Source organism: Pituophis catenifer, unplaced genomic scaffold (genome assembly GCF_029215685.1).
Source record: "Pituophis catenifer annectens isolate HBS135680 unplaced genomic scaffold, rPitCat1.0.hap2 SCAF_14, whole genome shotgun sequence".
NCBI lineage: Eukaryota > Metazoa > Chordata > Lepidosauria > Squamata > Colubridae > Pituophis > Pituophis catenifer.
The window spans coordinates 12959523-12979220 of NW_027256894.1; the positions used below are offsets into that span (position 1 = coordinate 12959523).

At 46.4% G+C, this 19698-nt stretch overlaps 1 protein-coding gene across 2 annotated transcripts; it reads right to left on the bottom strand.

Annotated features, from left to right (window-relative positions):
- Nucleotides 1-1333: 1333 nt before the first annotated feature.
- Nucleotides 1334-16031, bottom strand: DET1 (DET1 partner of COP1 E3 ubiquitin ligase). 2 transcript variants are annotated; one of them, XM_070953679.1, is made up of 5 exons: nucleotides 15915-16031; nucleotides 14925-15779; nucleotides 10126-10316; nucleotides 6231-6422; nucleotides 1334-1844 (listed from the first exon to the last, which is right to left on the bottom strand). In XM_070953679.1, exons 1-5 carry the CDS (start codon nucleotides 16005-16007, stop codon nucleotides 1655-1657), a joined length of 1521 nt encoding a protein of 506 aa, XP_070809780.1. In that variant the 5' UTR covers nucleotides 16008-16031; the 3' UTR covers nucleotides 1334-1654. The 2 variants fall into 2 exon arrangements, with proteins under 2 accessions (XP_070809780.1, XP_070809779.1); XM_070953678.1 differs by having other exon boundaries at nucleotides 14925-16031.
- Between the last annotated feature and the right edge of the window lie 3667 nt (nucleotides 16032-19698).

Here is a 19698-nt window from a genome sequence, read left to right on the forward strand (position 1 = left end):
AGCAGCCTAAGGGGCCAGTCTTCCTCGGCCAAGCCAAGTTAACCATTTCCTCATTTAAAGCAGGGGTGAAATCCAGCAGGTTCTGGAGAACTGGTAGCAGAAATTTTGAGCAGTTCAGAGAACTGGCAAATACCACCTCTGGCTGGCCCCAGAGTGGGGTGGGAATGGGGATTTTGCAGTATCCTTCCCCTGAAGTGGGGTGGGAATGGAGATTTTGCAGTATCCTTCCACCTGGAGTGGGGAGGGATTGGGGATTTTGCAGTATCCTTCCCCCAGGAGTGGGGAGGGAATGGGGATTTTGCAGTATCCTTCCACCTGGAGTGGGGAGAGAATGGGGATTTTCCAGTATCCTTCCCCCAGGAGTGGGGAGGGAATGGGGATTTTGCAGTATCCTTCCCCCAGGAGTGGGGAGGGAATGGGGATTTTGCAGTATCCTTCCCCCAGGAGTGGGGAGGGAATGGGGATTTTGCAATATCCTTCCCCTGGAGTGGGGAGGGAATGGGGATTTTGCAGTATCCTTCCCCTGCCACACCCACCAAGCCACGCCCACAGAACCGGTAGGGGAAAAAAATTGGATTTCACCACTGATTTAAAGCCTGTGTGGGTCAACTGCATGATATTGCCGGACACTCAAACTGGAATGATCATGATTATTAGCACAACAGAACCCTAACGCTCCCTGTCGGCCATCCTGGGCCCCTGACCCCTGGGCGATGGGCACGCTAGGTTGGCAGGAGGGTTTTCATAGAACAGAACTTGGGCAGCACAAAACCTTTCGTGGGTTATAATCTAATCTAAAGAGAGAGAGATGGGGGATTAAAGGCTAAGATTCCCCTAAAGTGTTTCTACGGGAGTATTTCATCCCACTGTCTCCCCTGCCTGTATAAAAGGAGGCACCGTATCCCTATCTCTCGCTAAGGAACCAACCAAGCCAGCAATTTAGAATGACAGAATAACCGAGTTGGAAGGGACCTTGGAGGTCTTCTAGTCCAACCCCTTGCCCAGGCAGGAAACCCTACACCACTTCAGACAAATGGTTATCCAACCTCTTCTTAAAAACTTCCAGTGTTGGAGCATTCACAACTTCTGGAGGCAAGTGGTTCCACTGATTAATTGTTCTAACTGTCAAGCTTCTTGAAAGATGGTAGTGATAGAAGGACTTTTATCCCTCTATCCAGAGAGAGAGAGAGAGAGAGAGAGAGAGAGAGAGAGAGAGAGAGAGAGAGAGAGAGAGAGAGAGAGAGGAAAATAAGTAATGGCTTGCTACAAATGGGTTTCCTGTTGCTTATTCAGCTGAAGCCCCCCCCCCCACCCCTCCTACTCAATAGCAGCAGCAGTAGTAGATGTAGTAATAAGTCAAGTATCAGAGCAGAGAACATTACAAAATAATCTGCTTGGTTTGTGCTGAATGACGGAAGAATGGCTAACACCTGAGAGAAAAAGAACTTTCGAGACGGTTATGGATCCATCAGCACCATCATTCCTGCGAGATTCGAACACCGCAGGGTTAAAAACGGCATCGCTCCAAAGAGGCTCTTTAGTGTTTTGGTTTCTTTCAGCCTGACTTTGGCTTTGGGGGGTATCCGTGAAAAAAAAACAACAACTTAAAAAAAAAATAGATGTCTCTATTCTGTGTCTACAGCGGAGCAAAACGCTACGTGCAGCTATGCCTCATGTGGAAGTTCACAACGTATTCTGCGTTAGTCCGCTGCACGGAGATAGCAAAGGGTTCAAAAGGATGGAAGGTAAATGCCACCAGGCGCCGGACGGTATGATTGATGGGTCGACCCAGAAGTCCTGCTTGGATTTCAAACTTCAGCAGACCAGAATCTCGGGCATAAAATCTGTGAATGGGAAAGAGGGAGGGAGGGAGACAGGGAAGGAGGGAGAGGGAGGGAGGGAGAGAGGGAGACGGGGGAGGGAGGGAGACAGAGAAAGAGGGAGGGAAAGAGGGAGGGAGACAGAGAGAGACAGAGGGAGACAGAGGGAGGAAGATAGAAGGAGGGAGGGAGGGAGATAGAGGGAGGGAGGAAGGCAGAGAAAGAGGGAGGGAGGGAGGAAGACAGAGGGAGGGAGACAGAGGGAGGGAGGGAGACAAAGAGAGAGAGGGAGGGAGAGAGACAGAGGGAGGGAGAGAAAGAGGGAGAGAGGGAGAGAGAGAGAGAATGCTGGATGGCTATTCTTTGGGCACATAGAATTAAATAAAAATCAATCTCATGTAATTCAGTAAGCAAAGAAAGACACCATGCTATTTTGACCAAAGTGAAGAGGAAACTACAGGAAAGGGGACATTAGAACTCCTCTATTAAAAAGCTTTCAATAAAACCAAAGTTTTGCCTTTTACCAAACGAGCTAGTGATAGGATTGAAGTACATTATTATCAATTATTGCCCGGATCCTGCCTTTCCTACAGCAGCGTTATTGAAAACTCCCTCCTCCAGTAAAAAAAGGATTGTGAGGCTAAGGGGAAAATTAAAAAGTCAAGTGAAGCAGAGAACCTCCGTGCCTGCGTCTGGAAGCTGCCAAACCTTGGATTCCCGCAGCAAGATATTCACCTAGAACCCTGGCAGGAGATATGGAGATGAGAAAGACAAAGTGGGTTTTTAAAAAAATGCAGCTTCATAAAAGAGATCGGCTGACCCTGATCTCGTGGCTGCTTCTCCCTTCTTTTTTGGCAGGGGAGTATTTTCAAAGCGTCCTCCTCGGTGTTTGAACCCTTAATGTGCAGATTCCATACCTCCCCTCCCCTCCCCTCCCCTCAAAATAGACAAGCTGTTCAAGCTGCAATGCAGACCGAGTGGGGAAGAGGATGCTCTCAGGATAAGTAGAATATCCACCAGGTTTCATTATGCGGCCTGTTGCATTCATCACATTCTTTCTAAATAGTCATTATTTATATCCTGCTCTTAAATGCCCCCTGGCTGGCCTGACAATTAAGAGACAACACACACACACAAACACACACAAACACACACACAAACCGAGGGGGAAAAGAGCAACAATCTGGGTAGCCTGACTTTCTAAACGGCTCCCATCTCTCCGGGAAGCGGAGCTGGTAGGCGAAGGAAGGAAGGAGGGGGAAAAAAAAAAAACAGGAAGGGGAGCAAACTTCGTTCTGTGAGTTTCTGCCTTTGCCATTCTAATTCAGGGCAATTTGCCATACTCAAGAAAAGTGCCCTGTAATCTCCAAGATAGGCTCTGTCTCGGGGTTTTGTTTTTTTTCCTTTCCCCCCCAACCCCCCACATCTATTTTTTGAAAAGTGCTCTGCAATCAGAGGCCATTTACACTGCCTTGAACGCAGCGGAGAAATTAAGATCCCGAAATGCAAGATGCGTGCCAATAAGAACAATAATGGAGTGCCAATTGTTAAGAGCAATGGAAAAGCTTACCTACCGCACTGTCGGGCTTCTCAAACGCTCCTCCCCAAAGGCTTACGGTGACATTTTCCAGTCTGCTTAAGTCTTGGGCCCTTTCAACTGTCAGCGGAAGGATTTCTGGCTCATCCTAATGGCCGAGGTTAGAGGACAGCTAAGAAGTCCTCTAAGAACCCCTGGCTGAGGGGTTAAGGTGGGTGGGGGGCAGGTGGCAAAAGACTTGTCATCTTCAGACCCAAGCCAGCATGAAGGGTGCTATTTTAGCAGCTTGGCGCGTGGTGGGAAAAGGGAAGGACTCAAAAGTAAGCCAAGCGTGACACAAAGGCTCAATATTCTTGGGCGTGTGTCGGCAACCTGAGGCCCCAGAGCTGCATGCGGCTCTTTCGTACCCCCGGCTGTGGCTCCCTGTCGGTTGGCTGGCCCCGCTCCTCGCCGCCCATCCCAGTCACTCCTCACATAGCCTGAGAAGGTAAGGGCGAAGGCGGGGATGGAGACTTGCTCCAAATGAGAGGGAAGTGCCCCTGTACTTGCCTCTCATCTCGCGGAGGCTTCTTCTGGCGCTTCTTAGTGCTGCGTGCACCTCAGTCGCTTGGGGAGACGCACAACTTGCTCTCTGCCCCGAGATGCTGGCCTGGGCCAGCTGCGGCTGATGCTCCGTGTCGTAATGGGCTTCAGGAAGAGGAGGGGATGCCGTTTTACAATGCGGAGCATCGGCCGCAGTCAGCCGGGCCCCCGAGTGACGTTGAGTTGGCCACGCCCACCCAGGTTTTGTGGCTCCCGTTGTTTTCTTTTCTGTGGGAAACGGGTCCAAATGGCTCTTTGAGTGCTTAAGGTTGCAGACCCCTGTTTTTGGGGATGGAGAACTATGCTGGAACTCAGGCATACCAATAAGGAAAGGCCCAAAATTGCTCCTGCAAAGCAGCCCGTTGTTGGCTGCCACAAGGGAGCTTGCTTGAGGGTGAGAACTGGCGTTTGAGCAGTTTACGAAGAGCAGACAGAACTGGGAACCAGAAGATGGGGAATAAGCTTCAATTGGGTAGTAGGACAAACAACAACTGCTGCTGTTGAAAGCAGATCAAAAATGAAGACTCTCTGCCCTTTAGATCAGGGGGTCTTCCAAGCTTGGCATATTGGGGGACTTCCAACTTCCAGAATTTCTCACTGAGCCATGCTGGTTGAGGAATTCTGGGAATTCCGGGTGCGATTCAAGGTGTTGGTCACCACCTTTAAAGCGCTCCATGGCATAGGACCCGGGTACCTTCGAGACCGTCTTCTGCCACCAATAGCCTCCCACCGACCAGTCCGCTCCCACAGAGAGGGTCTCCTCAGGATGCCATCAGCCAAGTTATGTCGGCTGGCGACACCCAGGGGGAGGGCCTTCTCTGCGGGAGCCCCTGCCCTGTGGAATGAACTGCCCCCGGAAATACGTAAGATCTCCGACCTCCAGGTGTTTCGTTGCGCATTGAAGACCCTGTTGTTCCGCCAGGTCGGGCTATCAACATAATAATTTTAAATTGGGGTATTTTAAATTTTTGGGGTTTTAATCCGGCCAAATTTATTTAATTATTTTAATTTTTAATCATTGTTGTGTCTTGTGTTTTTAAATTGGCTGTACACCGCCCTGAGTCTTTCGGGAGAAGGGCGGTATAGAAATAAAATTATTTATTTATTTATTTATTTATTTAACTGAAGTCCACCAAAGTTGCCAAGGTTGGAGATCCCTGCTCTAGATGCTACTGAGAAACAAAGCACAGGCTTATCCCCCTCCAGTCCTTGAAACTGGTCTGCTTGCTAAGCAGACACTGGAAACGCAAGCACTCACAAGCTCGGATTTCTTTCCAGCCTTTTCCAAACGCAGCAGCAAACCTGAGCTATTTGCTTTCATAACTGCCAAAGCCCATTTCCGAGAACATCTACAGAACTGCTATTTTATTTTATTTTATTTTCTAGACAGCCAGCCACACAATCACCTATAAACTATCGGGATTAGGACCTTTCCAAAGCGTCAAGGACATCCATGAGGAAAACAAGCAGCAATGTGAAATTAAAAACGGAAGTCATTCGTACGTGATCGAGAGTATGACTGGAAGGCAGTGTGGATGAACAATGACTCGCAAGCTCGCCGAAAGCTACATGAGCCGCGGTGGCACAGTGGTTAGAGTGCAGTACTGCAGGCTACTTCTGCTGACTGCAATTTGGCAGTTCGAATCTCACCAGGCTCAAGGTTGACTCAGCCTTCCATCCTTCCGAGGTGGGTAAAATGAGGACCCAGATCGTTGGGGGCAAATATGCTGACTCTGTAAACCGCTTAGAGGGGGCTGGAAAGCTCTATGAAGTGGTATATAAGGCTAAGTGATATTGCTCTTGTTCTTCCTTTTCCCCACTCACCCATCTATCCATCCACCCATCCATGGTGCACAGTGGCTAGAATGCAGAATTGCAGGCTAACTCTGCCTGCTGCCAGGAGTTCAATCCTGACAGGCTCAAGGTTGACTCAGCCTTCCATCCTTCCAAAGGTCAGTAAAATGAGGACCCAGATCGTTGGGGGGGGCAAGAGGCTGACTCTGTAAACCGCTTAGAGAGGGCTGTAAAAGCACTGTGAAGCGGTACATAAGTCTAAGAGCTATTGCTATTAAACAAATCTCTCATTTAGCAACATACATTTTGGGCTCAATAGTGGTGGTTAAATTGAGGACTACCTGTAGCCTATGGTGGATCAAACCAAGGACCCTATTAATTGCCCAATGAATGAGACATAAAAAAAACCTTACGATTACCTGTTTCCTGGCTAATAGGGAAGCAAACCACAGGCAACGCCTTGTTCTTTCTAATGTCATCGTGGAAATGGTGCATACCTGATTGGGTGGTCACCACACGTTTTGGGACGTTCCATGACCGAAACCCACTTGTCATCATAGCTGAAGAGAGAGAGGTCAAGGTAAGGGCTGCCACTGTATGATTGCGCGCTGATTGGAAGCTGACCCAGGAGCCGACGCACAGCCTCTGTGTGTCCCCCGTACTTTGCGTTGACAATGGTGTCCTTGAAACTGAAGCAGAGAAGGTGAAGGCTATAAAGCTGAAAGAAACGACATAAAAAAAACCCACCTCTCCTTCCTTCCACCCACCTGGTACTAACTACACGTTAGCATTGGGGAAATCAGACAAACAAGAATCCTGAGTTCATAAAAGGACTGGGGTTTAAGCTTTGGCATCTCTTTTGAGAAAAATATGTTGGGGGGAAAAAAAAGAACTTCTGCCTAAATCTTCGAAGCTGTAGTCACTGAATAAGGTTAGAGCAGGGGTGTCAAACTCGGTTTCATTGAGGGAGGCATCAGGGTTTTGTTTGATCTCCGGGGGGGAGGCATGGCCAGGGGCGTCATTTGGGGTGCCTGTGACAGCTCGAGGACTTTGCCTGTGAAAACAGGCTCCCGAGCTCTGTTTTCGGCTCTGATGGCTTCCTGTAACCCTCTTGTTGTGGTCTGCCAGCAGCCTGCAGAACTGGCAGCGGAGGCGGACAGTGAAGAGGCTGAGGAGGAACATGAGCCAGTCCTGGAGTCTGGGGAAGGCCCCGACGAGGCCTCTGCGTCTGAGGCAGAGAGGGGGCCAGGGCCATCTGGGAGTTATGCGCGGACTCCGGAGCCCCCAGAGTCGGACAGCAGAGAGGCAGAGGAACAGGAGGAGCCTGTTCCTAATGCACACATGCGCAGAGCTGCCAGAAGGCAAGAGCAGCTAAAGCAAAATGGATGACTCAGGAGTAAGGCAGGAGATGATTGACCCCTCCCATAAGGCTTAAAAGAGAAACAAAGGCACTTGGACCTTTTGCAGGAAAGCAACATTGCTAACTCTGTTTCCAGTTGACATCTCTTGTTTGTTTCTGAACTTCATGGGGCTTTGCCAAGTAAGGCCTTTGGCAGGGTGTCAAAGAAGATAAAGGTTGGTGATTATCCCGAAGGACTTCTTCCGAAGGACTTGTTTTGCAACTAATTGGGACTCAGCTGGGAATGAACATAATTCTCAGCTGTTACAATAAAATAGGTTTATTTAGGACTAATTGTGTCTTGTAATGACTCAGTAAGCCTAGGTCACAACGCCTCTGCCAGCGAAAACAGAGCTTGGAAGGGCCGCCCGTTTGCAAGCTCCATTTTCTCCGGCAGAGGCACCACGGGCCAGTCCTTCACTGTTTCCAGGGTGGCCCCATGGGCCAGATCTAAGCAGCCCACAGGCAGGCCTGCAGGCCTTGAGTTTGACACCCCTGGGTTAAAGGAAATAATGGCATCATTCAGAGAGTCAGATTGAGACAAACAGGTTCAAATCCCACGAAGCTACAGAAATTCAAACTTCGTCTATTTCGTGTGCTTGTTTTGAGATTAAAATGTAAGCAAGAGGAACATGTAGAACATGTAGTTCAAGTTCCTTCAGAGGAGACACAATTGAAGCAACTATGGTGCTATGAAGACAGATAACCAGATAAATAGTTCTCAAGTAGTGAATCACCTGTACTTGAAGAGAAATTGAGCAGCATAATCATTTTTAGATTGCATTTCCAACAAAAATCTAACAGAGATTCCTTAGAAGCTCATTACAGGATTCTCTGTAAGAAAATCAGTGATCAAAAAAAAACCCCAAACCCTATCCAAAAAATTTATCCCATTAATTACTTTAGTACAATTTATTGTCCTTAACAATTTTTAGAGAATAGCCTTCATTCAATGGATGATGTGTGTGGAAGGACAAAGATAAAGTCAAGACAAGCAGACAGTTGGGTCAAGGGAACCCTAGCAGAAAAATTAATCAGAAAGAGCTAACCAGGTGCTGAGCCGATAAAATGGAAGAGGTAACCAGATGCTGAACTAAAGAAAACCAAGAGTTAAAAAAAAACCTAACTCGTTTGAAGTGCGAAATATCTTTTTCTTCAAGAAAATGTAAATGAATAATTTAGAGACAACCAAATCGCCTTGCACTATTAAAAGGTCATCACTGTTTATTCAATTTCTTGCATTAAAGCAAAATAGCAGAACGACAGCAGCTTTATACCAATCAACGGGAAAAATCTCAGATCTCTTTATAAAGTTCACATTCGTATTTGTTAAAACTTAAAAACTTCTGGCCCTGCCAGGAATATCGAAACTGGGCAAAAAGCCTTTTAATTCGAAAGGCCAAGTGCTGGTTTCCTGGAAATAAGTCCAGAAGTAAACCCATATGACTATTCTAAGAAATGGACTCTTTAAACTGCAAATTCTGACAGATATCACAATGGGGTGACAAGGATTAGCAATGCTTGCCTTTAAATTACATTTTCTCGAAAGAAGAACATGAAAACTAAAAGGTTTTACGGCTATGGATCTCCTGATATTAAAGGATAAGATTGAAACCCATCCTCATTCTTGAATGATGTAAAGCAGGGGTGTCAAACTCGATTTCATTGAGGGCCACATCAGGGTTGTATCTGACCTCAGGGGGATGGGGTGGGCGTGGCCAAGGTGGGCATGGCCAGCTTGACATCACTCCTGTCGGGGGCGCCTGTGGTGGCCCAAGCACTCTGCCAGCGAAAACGGGTCCCCGAGATCCATTTTCGGCGGCCATGGCCTCCTGCAATCCTCTGCCAGTGAAAACGGAGCTCGTCAAACACAACCCTGATACGGCCCTCAATGAAATTGAGTTTGACACCCCTGTTCTAGTCCAAACCCCTACTCAAGCACGAGACCAGGGGTGGTATTTACTTAACTTCGCTACCGGTTCATAAATGTGAATGCGCAATTGTGAGCACAGGACCTTCCGCACATGCGCAGATTGTCAAAAACGGGACGTGATTACGTCGGGGTGATGGTGGGCGGAGCCTCCCACTGCCGCCGCTACCAGTTTGCCCGAACCGGATAGAATCGGCTGAATACCCATCACTGCAGGAGACCCTATACCACTTCAGATCAGTGGTCGTCCAATAAAGTAAATAATAAATGAGACTCGCCTACCAAAAGCCTGGGCCATCCTTTCATTCATTCATTCATTCATTCATTCATTCATTCATTCATAAATTTATTTATTTATTTATTTATTTATTTATTTATTTATTTATTTATTTACCGCCCTTCTCCCGAAGGACTCAGGGCGGTGTACAGCCTATTAAAAACACAAAGACAAACATCAGTTAAAAAATAATTAAAATTATTACATAATTTTGGCTCAGATTTAAAACCCCAAAAATTTAAAACCCCCAATTTAAAAATCATTAAATTGATAGCCCGGCTTGGCGGAACAGCAGGGTCTTGAGGGCACAGTGAAATACACGGAGGTCGGAGATCTTACGCATTTCTGGGGGCAGTTCATTCCACAGGGCAGGGGCTCCCACAGAGAAGGCCCTCCCCCTGGGTGTTGCCAGCCGTCATAACTTGGCAGATGGCACCCTGAGGAGACGCTCTCTGTGGGAGCGAACTGGCCGGTGGGAGGCTGTTGGTGGCAGAAGTCGGTCTCGAAGGTACCCGGGTCCTATGCCATGGAGCGCTTTAAAGGTGGTGACCAACACCTTGAATCGTACCCGGAAGACCACTGGGAGCCAGTGCAGCTCGCGCAGGAGGGGTGTATATATTTACTAGAAGACATGAGAACGTTTCCAATTCATTTGGGGAGCTGAACCTGAAGTTTTCAGCTTTAGCCCCTTCACCCTTACTGCTTTTGTTGACCCCGTTTGTGTGTGCATGTGTGTGTGTGTGTGTCTGTGTGTGTCTGTGTGTTAACAGAAGGCATGAGGCTCACCGGCGCTGGATCTGCCTGGCAAAATTGTTGCTCGAGGCCGAGCAAGGGAACTGAACGGCCTCGCTGTGGAGGGTGGCGTTGCGGAAGAGGTCGCAGAAGTTCTCAAAGAGTTCCAGCAGTTCGTCCGATGTGTTTTCAAAGACGGCAATCACCTCGGTCGTCACCATATTGTATACCACGAAAAATGAAGGCTGGAAGGAAGGAAGGAAGGAAGGAAGGAGAAATTGATGCCTGTCGGGCAGAAGAGGCCGCGATGTCGGGCGAGCGAGACAACTCCCACCACCGCACAGCAACCCAAAAGAAACACTCGTTTTGTGGCAGGAGCTGCCTTTTTGTCATTCATTCCTTGCATTTTCCATCATCTGAAAGGACTATTAACCACTGTTCAAATCGTTTAACGAAGCTAGGTGAAATTCCTCCAATGCCTTCTTTCGCTTTGTTTATTTCGAACTGGACACTCAACGTTCCACTTCGCCTTTCTCTGCCAAGAAGAAGTGATTTTGTTTTTCTTCTCAAGAGAAGCAGATTTAATTTTAGTTCCTGCTGGGAAATGGGGTTGGTTTTTTTTCCTTTAATCTCCCCCCCATAACCCCCCCCCCCCAGGCAGGTGTGAGTTGGCAGCTGATTATTCCTTCGGTATATGCAAAAAGGTGAGAGTTTGTAGGACTTATTTGGGAAGGGGTTGGGGGGTAGTAATTCTCCTTTGGCTGTCTTTAATATTTCTAACATGCCGAGATTGAGTCTTTTAGATGGCATTGTGCCCTGCTTGCTGCCTGTAAACACTGCACTGTTTAGGATCGCCTGCTGGTTTGGAAAAGAAAAGATAAGTGCCATTAACTATTTCTTCTGAATTACTGGTATTCTTATCTAAGAATGTTGAAAAGGTAATATTTTGATTTTAACCAAGTCTCCTAAGCAGAGGTTCAGAATTTTTCCCTTAGGAAATAGATTGCAGATGAATCCAAAAACTTGAACATATTTTGCATCTCTAGAGACTTGGAACTTTAAGTTTTTGGAGCACTGAATCTTGAAAAAAAAATTTCCTTACAAAAAAAAAAGCTATAGTTTATATTGTTTAAGACACCTGCTTATAAAATTATAAGAAAAATTAAGCCTTCTGCATGCTCAGTTGACCCCTGGCACTGAAGCAATTTCTGTACAGGTAGTCCTCGACTTACGACTTACAAGTGAGCCCAACATTTCTGTTGCTAAGTGAGACATTTGTTAAGTGAATTTTGCCCCACGTTACGACCTTTCTTGCCACCGTTGTTACTGTGGCTGTTAAGTTAGTAACAGGGTTGTTAAGTGAATCTGGCTTCCCCATTGGCTTTGCTTGTCAGAAGGTCGCAAAAGTCACATGACCCCGGGACATTGCAACTGTCATAAGTATGAGCCAGTTGCCAGGCATCAAAATTTTGATCACGTGACCAGGGAGATGCTGCAATGGTCGTTAAGTGTGAAACATGGTCATAAGTCACTCTTTTCAGTGCCGTCGTAACTTCAAACATTCACTAAACAACCTGTTGTAAGTCGAGAGCTACCTGTATTAAAATCTCTCCATTCATCTCGGCTAAAATAATTTTTTGCCAAAAATATTTGTGGGGCCAAGAAAAGCAGGCAAATCCTAGAACAGTGATGGCTAACCTTTTTGCCTTCACGTGCCAAAAGCGGGGGAAGGTGGGGGGGATCATGAGCGCGCATGCCCACACCAATAATTCAATGCACCCTGCCCCCCCCGCACATGCTCACGCGACATCCCGCTCTCCCCCCACTTTTGGCATGCGATGGCACGGTGGGCCCGGTAGGCCCCTTTTTCACCCTTCCCAGGCTCCAGAGGCTTTCTTGGAGCCTGGGGAGGGCAAAAACGGCTTTCCCCACCCACCTGGAGGCCCTCCGGAGGCCGGAAATGGACCGTTTCCTGACTTCCGGTAGGACCGGAAGGCCCGAAAATCAGCTGGCTGGCGCGCGCATGCATGGTGCAGCTGATCTAGGGTGATGGCTTGTGTGCCCACAGATATGGCTCCGCGTTTTCGCCATCACGGTCCTAGAAGCATAATCTGGCTGTCTGAATAGTCAGAATGGATTCTGTCGTTTATCTGTGTCAATAATTGTTGCTTGAAATATGGAGGCAACCATGTCCCACAAACTCCCAATCACGAGAGGTGTGCTTAGGCCTTCCACTGTGCTGCCATGAGCAACTGAAAAAAAATACTACACCTTGGATGCACAACATCTGGAAAACCTCACCCTTGTAAAAGCCTCCATCAAGAAAAGGCCAATACTTTGAGAGGTATCAGCTCAGAGGTCGCTGTCTTTTGAGCCCATCTTACACGCCCAAATGAAGGAGGATTCTGAAGAACTAAGAAGCAACCTATCAGGAGTGGGAAGACCAGGTCCACACCTGACGGTCCAATTAAACCGATATATTGCTACTCATGCCTATGCACAGGAATCTTCTCAAGTAACACCTGGCATCTGGAGTAAGACAAAGATCAATGAAATTCAAAAGGGTGGGCTTCAAAAATTTTAGCAAGGGGTTCTCTGCCCAGGTGCTGGGTGGGCATGACCATAGTGGGCGTGGCTTAGTCGGCCTCCTGCACCATGGCTGGGAGGGGGGATGTTTTTGCCCTCCCCAGGCTCCAGAGGCCCTCTGGAGGCTGGAAACGGGCCCGTTTCCAGCCCTCAAACTTCTGATAGGCCCATTTTTCACCCTCCCCAAGCCTGCATGCGTGCCCTGCACTTACCTGCATCCAAAACGGGCCGCGAGGGGACTCCTGGGAGGGGAGGGGCAGAGTGGGCGGGGCCAGCCAGGAGTGGGATTTGGGGGTTCTCCGAATTGCACAGAATCTTAGCTAGAGGTTCTCCCAAACCCCTGCGAACCCCCAGTAGCCCCACCCCTGCTTGTGGCTACGTAGGGATTCTAGGCTGATCCCTCTTTTAACTCTGCCCTAAATTCTGCCACTCCTTCTCCTACACACACACACACACCAAAAAAAAAAAACCTGTACAGCTTTTCACTGAAGAGGGCAATCAGACATACTGTCATACTATATACAGCCCCATTTTTCTGATCGTTCAAGCTTTTTTTGTTCCTTTAAGACCATCCTTTCTTGTTCTACAAATACCTTTCTCCTATTAACCTACATCCTTACCAACATTTACTCAGGTTATGTTCCTCCATCGTTTCTTTACAACTGGGGTTAATTTATCCAGCACCAACCATTTCCTCCCCCTGTCCCCCATTTGATTTTCAGGTTCTTTCTGCATTCTTGCAATCATCTTATGGAGCCCTCAGGAAATCTGTCCTATTAATCAGCATAGGTTTTCTTTCTTTAGAGGACTAAATTGTATTAAGTCCTTTGGGGGAACATTATTTGCTTTGGTCCCAGCAGCACACATAGGCATGGTAAGAAGATCTCCTGGCAAATTACATCTTTTGCTCCATCTAAAAGGTATGAAAAATGAAGATAAACAACCAAAGCAGAATTTCAGGAATCCAAACCATATTAGATTCAGGGTTGTTGGGTTTTTTTCCCCCTCTGAACAACCAACTTTTACAATAATGGGATCTGAGCTTGACTGATTATGAAAAGGATTTTGTACTCATAGTAGAAAAGTCAACCCTAAAAAAGACAAAATCTGTGCTAGGAATCGTGTGGAAATAATAATGAAAGTAAAACAATCAATACAGTAATACCTGTTTCCCCGAAAATAAGAACCTGTCTTATATTTTTTTGAACCCTGAAATAAGCGCTTGGCCTTATTGCCATGCACTCAAAAACCAGATTGGGCTTATTATCAGGGGATGTCTTATTTTGGGGGAAACGGGATATGTATCTGTGTTGGAATATAACTGAAAGTAAAACACTCTTTATCCGAGCGTGGGCGTGTGTGTGATGCATAAAACCCTATTTTAAATAATGCACATCATACTGATCAACCCATTTTAAAGAGAAATGGTAAAGCACAAAAAGTGCAAAATAAAATAGCAAACAGGCTAAATTAAAAAAGATTACAGACCAGAGAGGGTTTTAGACAAGAGTAGAGCCTGGTAGGAAGAGAAAACAATATATACATGCAAAAATGTGGCTAGAGAGGTTTTCTTAAAATTTGTAGCCATTCGTTTAAGCTAAATGTGGAGATCCAGAATCAATAATTATAAATAATTATTCTATAGACAACATTACAGAATTTTGCAAAACGATGGTTTTGAAAGGAAACTGGATAGAACTGTGGTAAACTGGACTAAGTTTGAAAGTTCTTTGTTTATTGTCATCTCTGCATACTGTTGAATCAGATACACTCACATACAACCAGGGGTGGGGCTGCTGGGGGTTCGCAGGGGTTCGGGAGAACCTCTAGCTATGATTCTGTGCAGTTCAGAGAACCCCCAAATCCCACTTCTGGCTGGCCCCGCCCACCCGGCCCTGCCCCTCCCAGGAATCCCCACGCGGCGCATTTTGGAGGCAGGGAAGTGCAGGGTGCACGCGGAGGCTCGGGGAGGGCAAAAAACAGGCCTACCGGAAGTTTGGGAAGGCCAGAAACAGGCCCCAGAGGGCCTCCGGAGCCTGGGAAGACTGTTTTTGCCCCCCCCCCCCCGAGGTTCAAGGAAAGCCTCCGGAGCCCGGGGAGGGCAAAAACGCCCCCCTCACATGGTGCAGGAGGCTGACTAGGTAACACCCACATGACCACGCCCACCCTGCAACAGGGCAGAGACCCCCTTGCTTCAACCCCTTTGAAGCCCACCCCTGCATAGAACCGGATAAAACCCCAATACCATAAAATTACTATATTCTTACCTGTGAAGGATCCGTCACTCGTAAAGTGACTACATCCTCGCTTGTGTATTTGATGAAGAGGTGATTCTCATCCAACAGTTGCATCTTCCACATGCGAAGCTGCCGCAGCTGGTCGAAATACTGGAAGAACCTCCTTTTAGCCATAGCGCTTCCATCTTGCTCTGCCCTTCGCCACAAATAAACTAACAGCCTGTGTTTCAGAGAATTGATGAAGGGCTCTTTGTATGGGTTGGCCATTCCCGTCTGTGAATCCCGCTGGACCTCAGGATAGACGGCAGAGAGCATGAGAAGGTCATCCTCGTAACAAAAACGCCCGATAGTTCGTACATCGATGAAGGTACCTTCAGCAGTGACCTGAAAGACATGGATTGTTTGCTGCTGCACCGAGAGGATAGCCAAGATATTCTTATATAGGTAGAGTCCTTGGTTGTGGGATAAGATGACTTTGTCACATTTGAATGTCCGGGTGTCACACAACCTACCCGTGTGTAGGTCTATAATGTGCAAAGAATAATCTTCCAAAGGAGACCTGGGATTAGGAGTCACCGATTCACTGTTGCGATAAACCTCAAAAAAGGGAGGATGAGGCTCCTCGGGCAGATAGGCAGCAGAACCAACAATGACGTACCGACAATCGTCTGTAAACAAGCTACATTCACGGTTCAAGTGCTCCCCATTGGAGGCCACATTGGTAATATGGAGAAGGACGAAGAACCGTTCAAAGAGACGCCCACGGATATTGATGGACCGCTGGTCGTTGCCATTAGCCAAGATCTCTCCGTCGTAACCCTGGAGTAGATCCTCTGCCGCTTGACATCCCTGGTATTCATAAATCTCCAAAGAAGTCTGATCTGAGGAGAAAGCAATGAAGTATCTTCCATCAGGGGAAAATTTCCGTAAAAAGCAGGGTGGTTTCTCAACGTTGACCACGGTAAAGTTGGGGAAAATGTTTTGATGAAAAATGCGGACTTGGTGCCAATGCGTCCCAATTTTGCCAGAGGTGATCCTTCGACGTTCTAAACGATAGATTACATTCTGGTTCTGGATCCGACGAGGTTTGATGGTTGGATTGTCATGTTCCATCCTAATTTCTTCAAACAGAGAAGGTCCCAGGAATACTGGGCTCCAAGAGAGCCACAGGGCAGCAAATCATGTTGTCAAGTAATGGGACATTTAGAGGCAGTGATAATAAAACTGGAGAGAGAAGGAGGACATTCAAGGAAAGAGACATCAGTCTTACATCCACATCTAGTTAAGATGAAGCACATTTGTGTTTCTTATACAAAAGAAAGCAATTCAAATCTGTGATGACAGTATGAATTCAGCACCTGGTTTCTGCTCCACGCACACACACACACAGATATAAAAAAACCCACTACTTTTTAAGCTGTCACAAGATTTTCCAAATTTCTATACTCTTTTCCAGGATTACTTTCACAAGAACTGTGCTAAAATTTCATACTTACAAATAAAGAAATGCAATTTAGGAATTCGTTTCCCAAATGAAACCAGCTAATATTTAATGTAAATTAGAAACTGCTCAGAAGAGCTAATGACTAAAAACTGGGAGGAAGCCCATCCTTCTTTTGGGGTATTCCATTCCACTCGAAGTAGCAATGATGTAATCAAGCAGGCCAGAATATTAGAAAGAGCAGCTCAAACTTCTGAAATATGATCTAATCTGATACAAATAAGAATGAGAGGGTTTTTAGATACCAGCAATCCCTCGGCAATAGCATGAATTTCCAGCTTTCTTTTAAGGGTGCTTTTCTTGTATTTGTTTTTTCTTTGCAACTAAGCGAGGTAAATTGGATTGAATAGAATCTGAATACACACTGGAATCCAAGCGCAGCCATTCTATCTAGGATTTCTGAATTTGGGGTAGAATGCAGTACGTCTCAGCTGACTTTAAGCTGGATATTATTAGTTTGGTTCTTGTTTGTTTCTTTTCCCTTTCTTTCTTAAGCACATGTGAAACGGTCACAGCTCTGTGGTGGAATGCATATTCTATATTTGGAACATTTCAAATATCTAGATACAGGAAATCAAAAAAAAAACCTGCCTGAAAGTCTGCTTCAAGTCAGGACAGACCATACAGAGCTGATCTGGCATAAGGGAGTTTCTTAGGCAAGTAGGTAAGTAATAAGACAAAAAGGTTCAAATCCACCCTCAGTCATAGAAACTCACTGGGTGACTTTGGGCCAGTTATTCTTTCTTAGCACAACTTTACTCACAGGGTAATTGTTGCAGGGAAAACTGAGGAGGGAGCATTATGCATGGCGCTTTAACCTCCTGGAAGCAAAGCAGGATACAAGTCGGGTAAATAAAAGGCGTTCTTGAACTCATTGTATTCAAAGGTCTACATTCCTCACCTAATATATTACTTCACATTGTAAGCTGCTCAGAGTCCCCACGAATTGCAAGATGGGTGGCAAATAAATTTTATTCATTTAATTTGTATCCCGCCTTTATTATTTCTGCAAGTAATTGAAAGCAGCAAACATATCCCAATAACAAATACATTTAATAATAGAAACAGAATAATAATCAGCCAGGTCCTCCTCCTTTCTGTAGAAGTCAATCCACCTAAGTGGAAAGAAGGACATTTAGAGAGGTGGGAAGTTCCACTAACTGCAGAAAAAAACAATTGCTATCAATCTGCCTTCCACTGAGGACCTGTATACTGCAGGAGTCAAAAAGAGGGCTGTGAAAATATCTACAGACCCTTCACATCCTGGACATAAACTGTTTCAACTCCTACCCTCAAAATGATGCTATAGGGCACTGCACACCAAAACAACTAGACACAAGAACAGTTTTTTCCCAAACGCCATCACTCTGCTAAACAAATAATTCCTTCAACACTGTCAAACTATTTACTAAGTCTGCATTACTATTAATCTTCTCATTGTTCCTATCACCCATCTCCTCTCACTTATGACTGCATGACTGTAACTTGTTGCTCGTCTCCTTAAGATTTATATTGATATTGTTTCCTGATTGCTTATTTGTACCCTATGACTATCATTAAGTGTTGTATCTTATGATTCTTGACAAATGTATCTTCTCTTTTTATGTACACTGAGAGCATATGCACCAAAGACAAATTCCTTGTGTGTCCAATCACACTTGGCCAATAAAGAATTCTATTCTATTCTAACAAGGAACTAACTAATCCTCTAAACTAAGGGGATTTCCCCCCCCCACTTGAGAGAACTATCATTCATGGGTCTGAGAAATCGAGGATCATAAAAACAAACTTCCACGGGTCCTTTGGTGTCACGGCATCCTTCCCTTATCCTAATGATTACGAAGCTACTTCGATGATTTTTGTTTTTACATTTTTTGAATTTTTTTTTAAAAAAATCCTAAATTCTTTGGGGAGGGTTTTTTTTTTAAAATGTTTTATGACATTGATTAAATGGCACAACCTCCCAGAGTATCAAATGGGACATCATCCCCTAGTATAGGTCTCCTGCGCGAGCAAGGAAGGATTGGACTAGATCACCAGTGGTTCACCAACTGGTCGTCCGCGAGAAAATTTTGGTGGTCCGCAGAAAAATTATTTGCATTTTTTTTTAAATATGGCACTAAATACTATTTATCCTTTTTTTTAAAAAAAAAAATCATATTTGTTTTAAATTTTAAATCTCGCGGACCACCAACATTTTTAAATCTCCGCGAGATTTAAAATATATGAAGTGGGTGGTCCCCTGAGGTCCGAAAGGTTGGTGACCCCTGGACTAGATGACCTCTAGGGGTCCCTTCCAACTCTTGTTACCTCCACGAGCGAGATGGGCGGTTAAGAAGTTTTGTGGTTATTATAAAAGAAATAAATGAATTTATAGGCTCGCCAGAGGCTGGCATTGGGGGAGAATCTGGCTTCAATCTACATTTCCCTCCCTTTTGTTTTTTAGGGAGGCGACTGAAGCCCCTTTTCCCCCCATAAGGACGCCTGAAAGAGGCAGCAGCAGCCCTCCGGCGACGCCGTGGAGAAGCGCGATTTCCCCCTCCCCACACACGGGGCCAGCGCTTCCACGCGTATCCCGGGTGGATTCGGCAAGGGGAGAGCCCCACCTCGATGCTTCCCGCTCCAACTCGCTCCTGACGGGGCGAACTTCCACCGCTTCACTCGACAGCGATGGCGGCCGCCATCTTTCCGCCAGAGGAGGCGGGGCTAACTAACCCCCACCAACGAGTCCGCCGCAGCTGACTTTAGGCCCGCCTCGGCTCTGAAGCTCGACATTCGCACCATAGAGTAAACTGAGGGGGGATGATAGAGTGACGACTCCGCGTGATTGTCTTTTTTTTTTTTTTTTTTTTTTTTTTACTACGCTTCCGTCTCTTCTGCGCCGGGGCAGCGTCCCCCTGGCGACCTGGAGGGCGCGACGCGCGTTGGGTCCCTCTAATCTCGCCTGCTGCGTCGCTGTCATGGCAACCGCATCTCCGTTGAAATTGGCGCCATGGCAACGCGGTTCTTAGGCAGGAAGAGCGCTCCTGGTATCTAAGGAGCCGCCCTCTCCTCCAGAAGGCACCTCAGTGGCTGAAGATGGGCCTCATGATGTGCTATATGGCAATAGACGAACCAACAGATGTGGCCCCTAGGATAACCACTCCAAGAAAGACCTTCCCCACTCCAACCTTTTAAGTATGGGCAGAATAAAGACAGGCCCCCTTGAGGTTGCCATGCCAACCACTCTCATCAGTTGGATGCCTTGCCACCACAGCTGCTACCTAGCAGGATACCATGACAACCTAAGGCATCACGATCACA

Coding starts and splice junctions, on each gene's coding strand:
- DET1 (XM_070953678.1), bottom strand. CDS start 16,007: ATGGAACATGACAATCCAACCATCAAACCTCGTCGGATCCAGAACCAG. Junction 6,423..10,125: donor GCCAGGCAGATCCAGCGCCG/GTGAGCCTCATG, acceptor TCTCTGCTTCAG/TTTCAAGGACACCATTGTCA. Junction 1,845..6,230: donor TGTGGTGACCACCCAATCAG/GTATGCACCATT, acceptor TCCCATTCACAG/ATTTTATGCCCGAGATTCTG.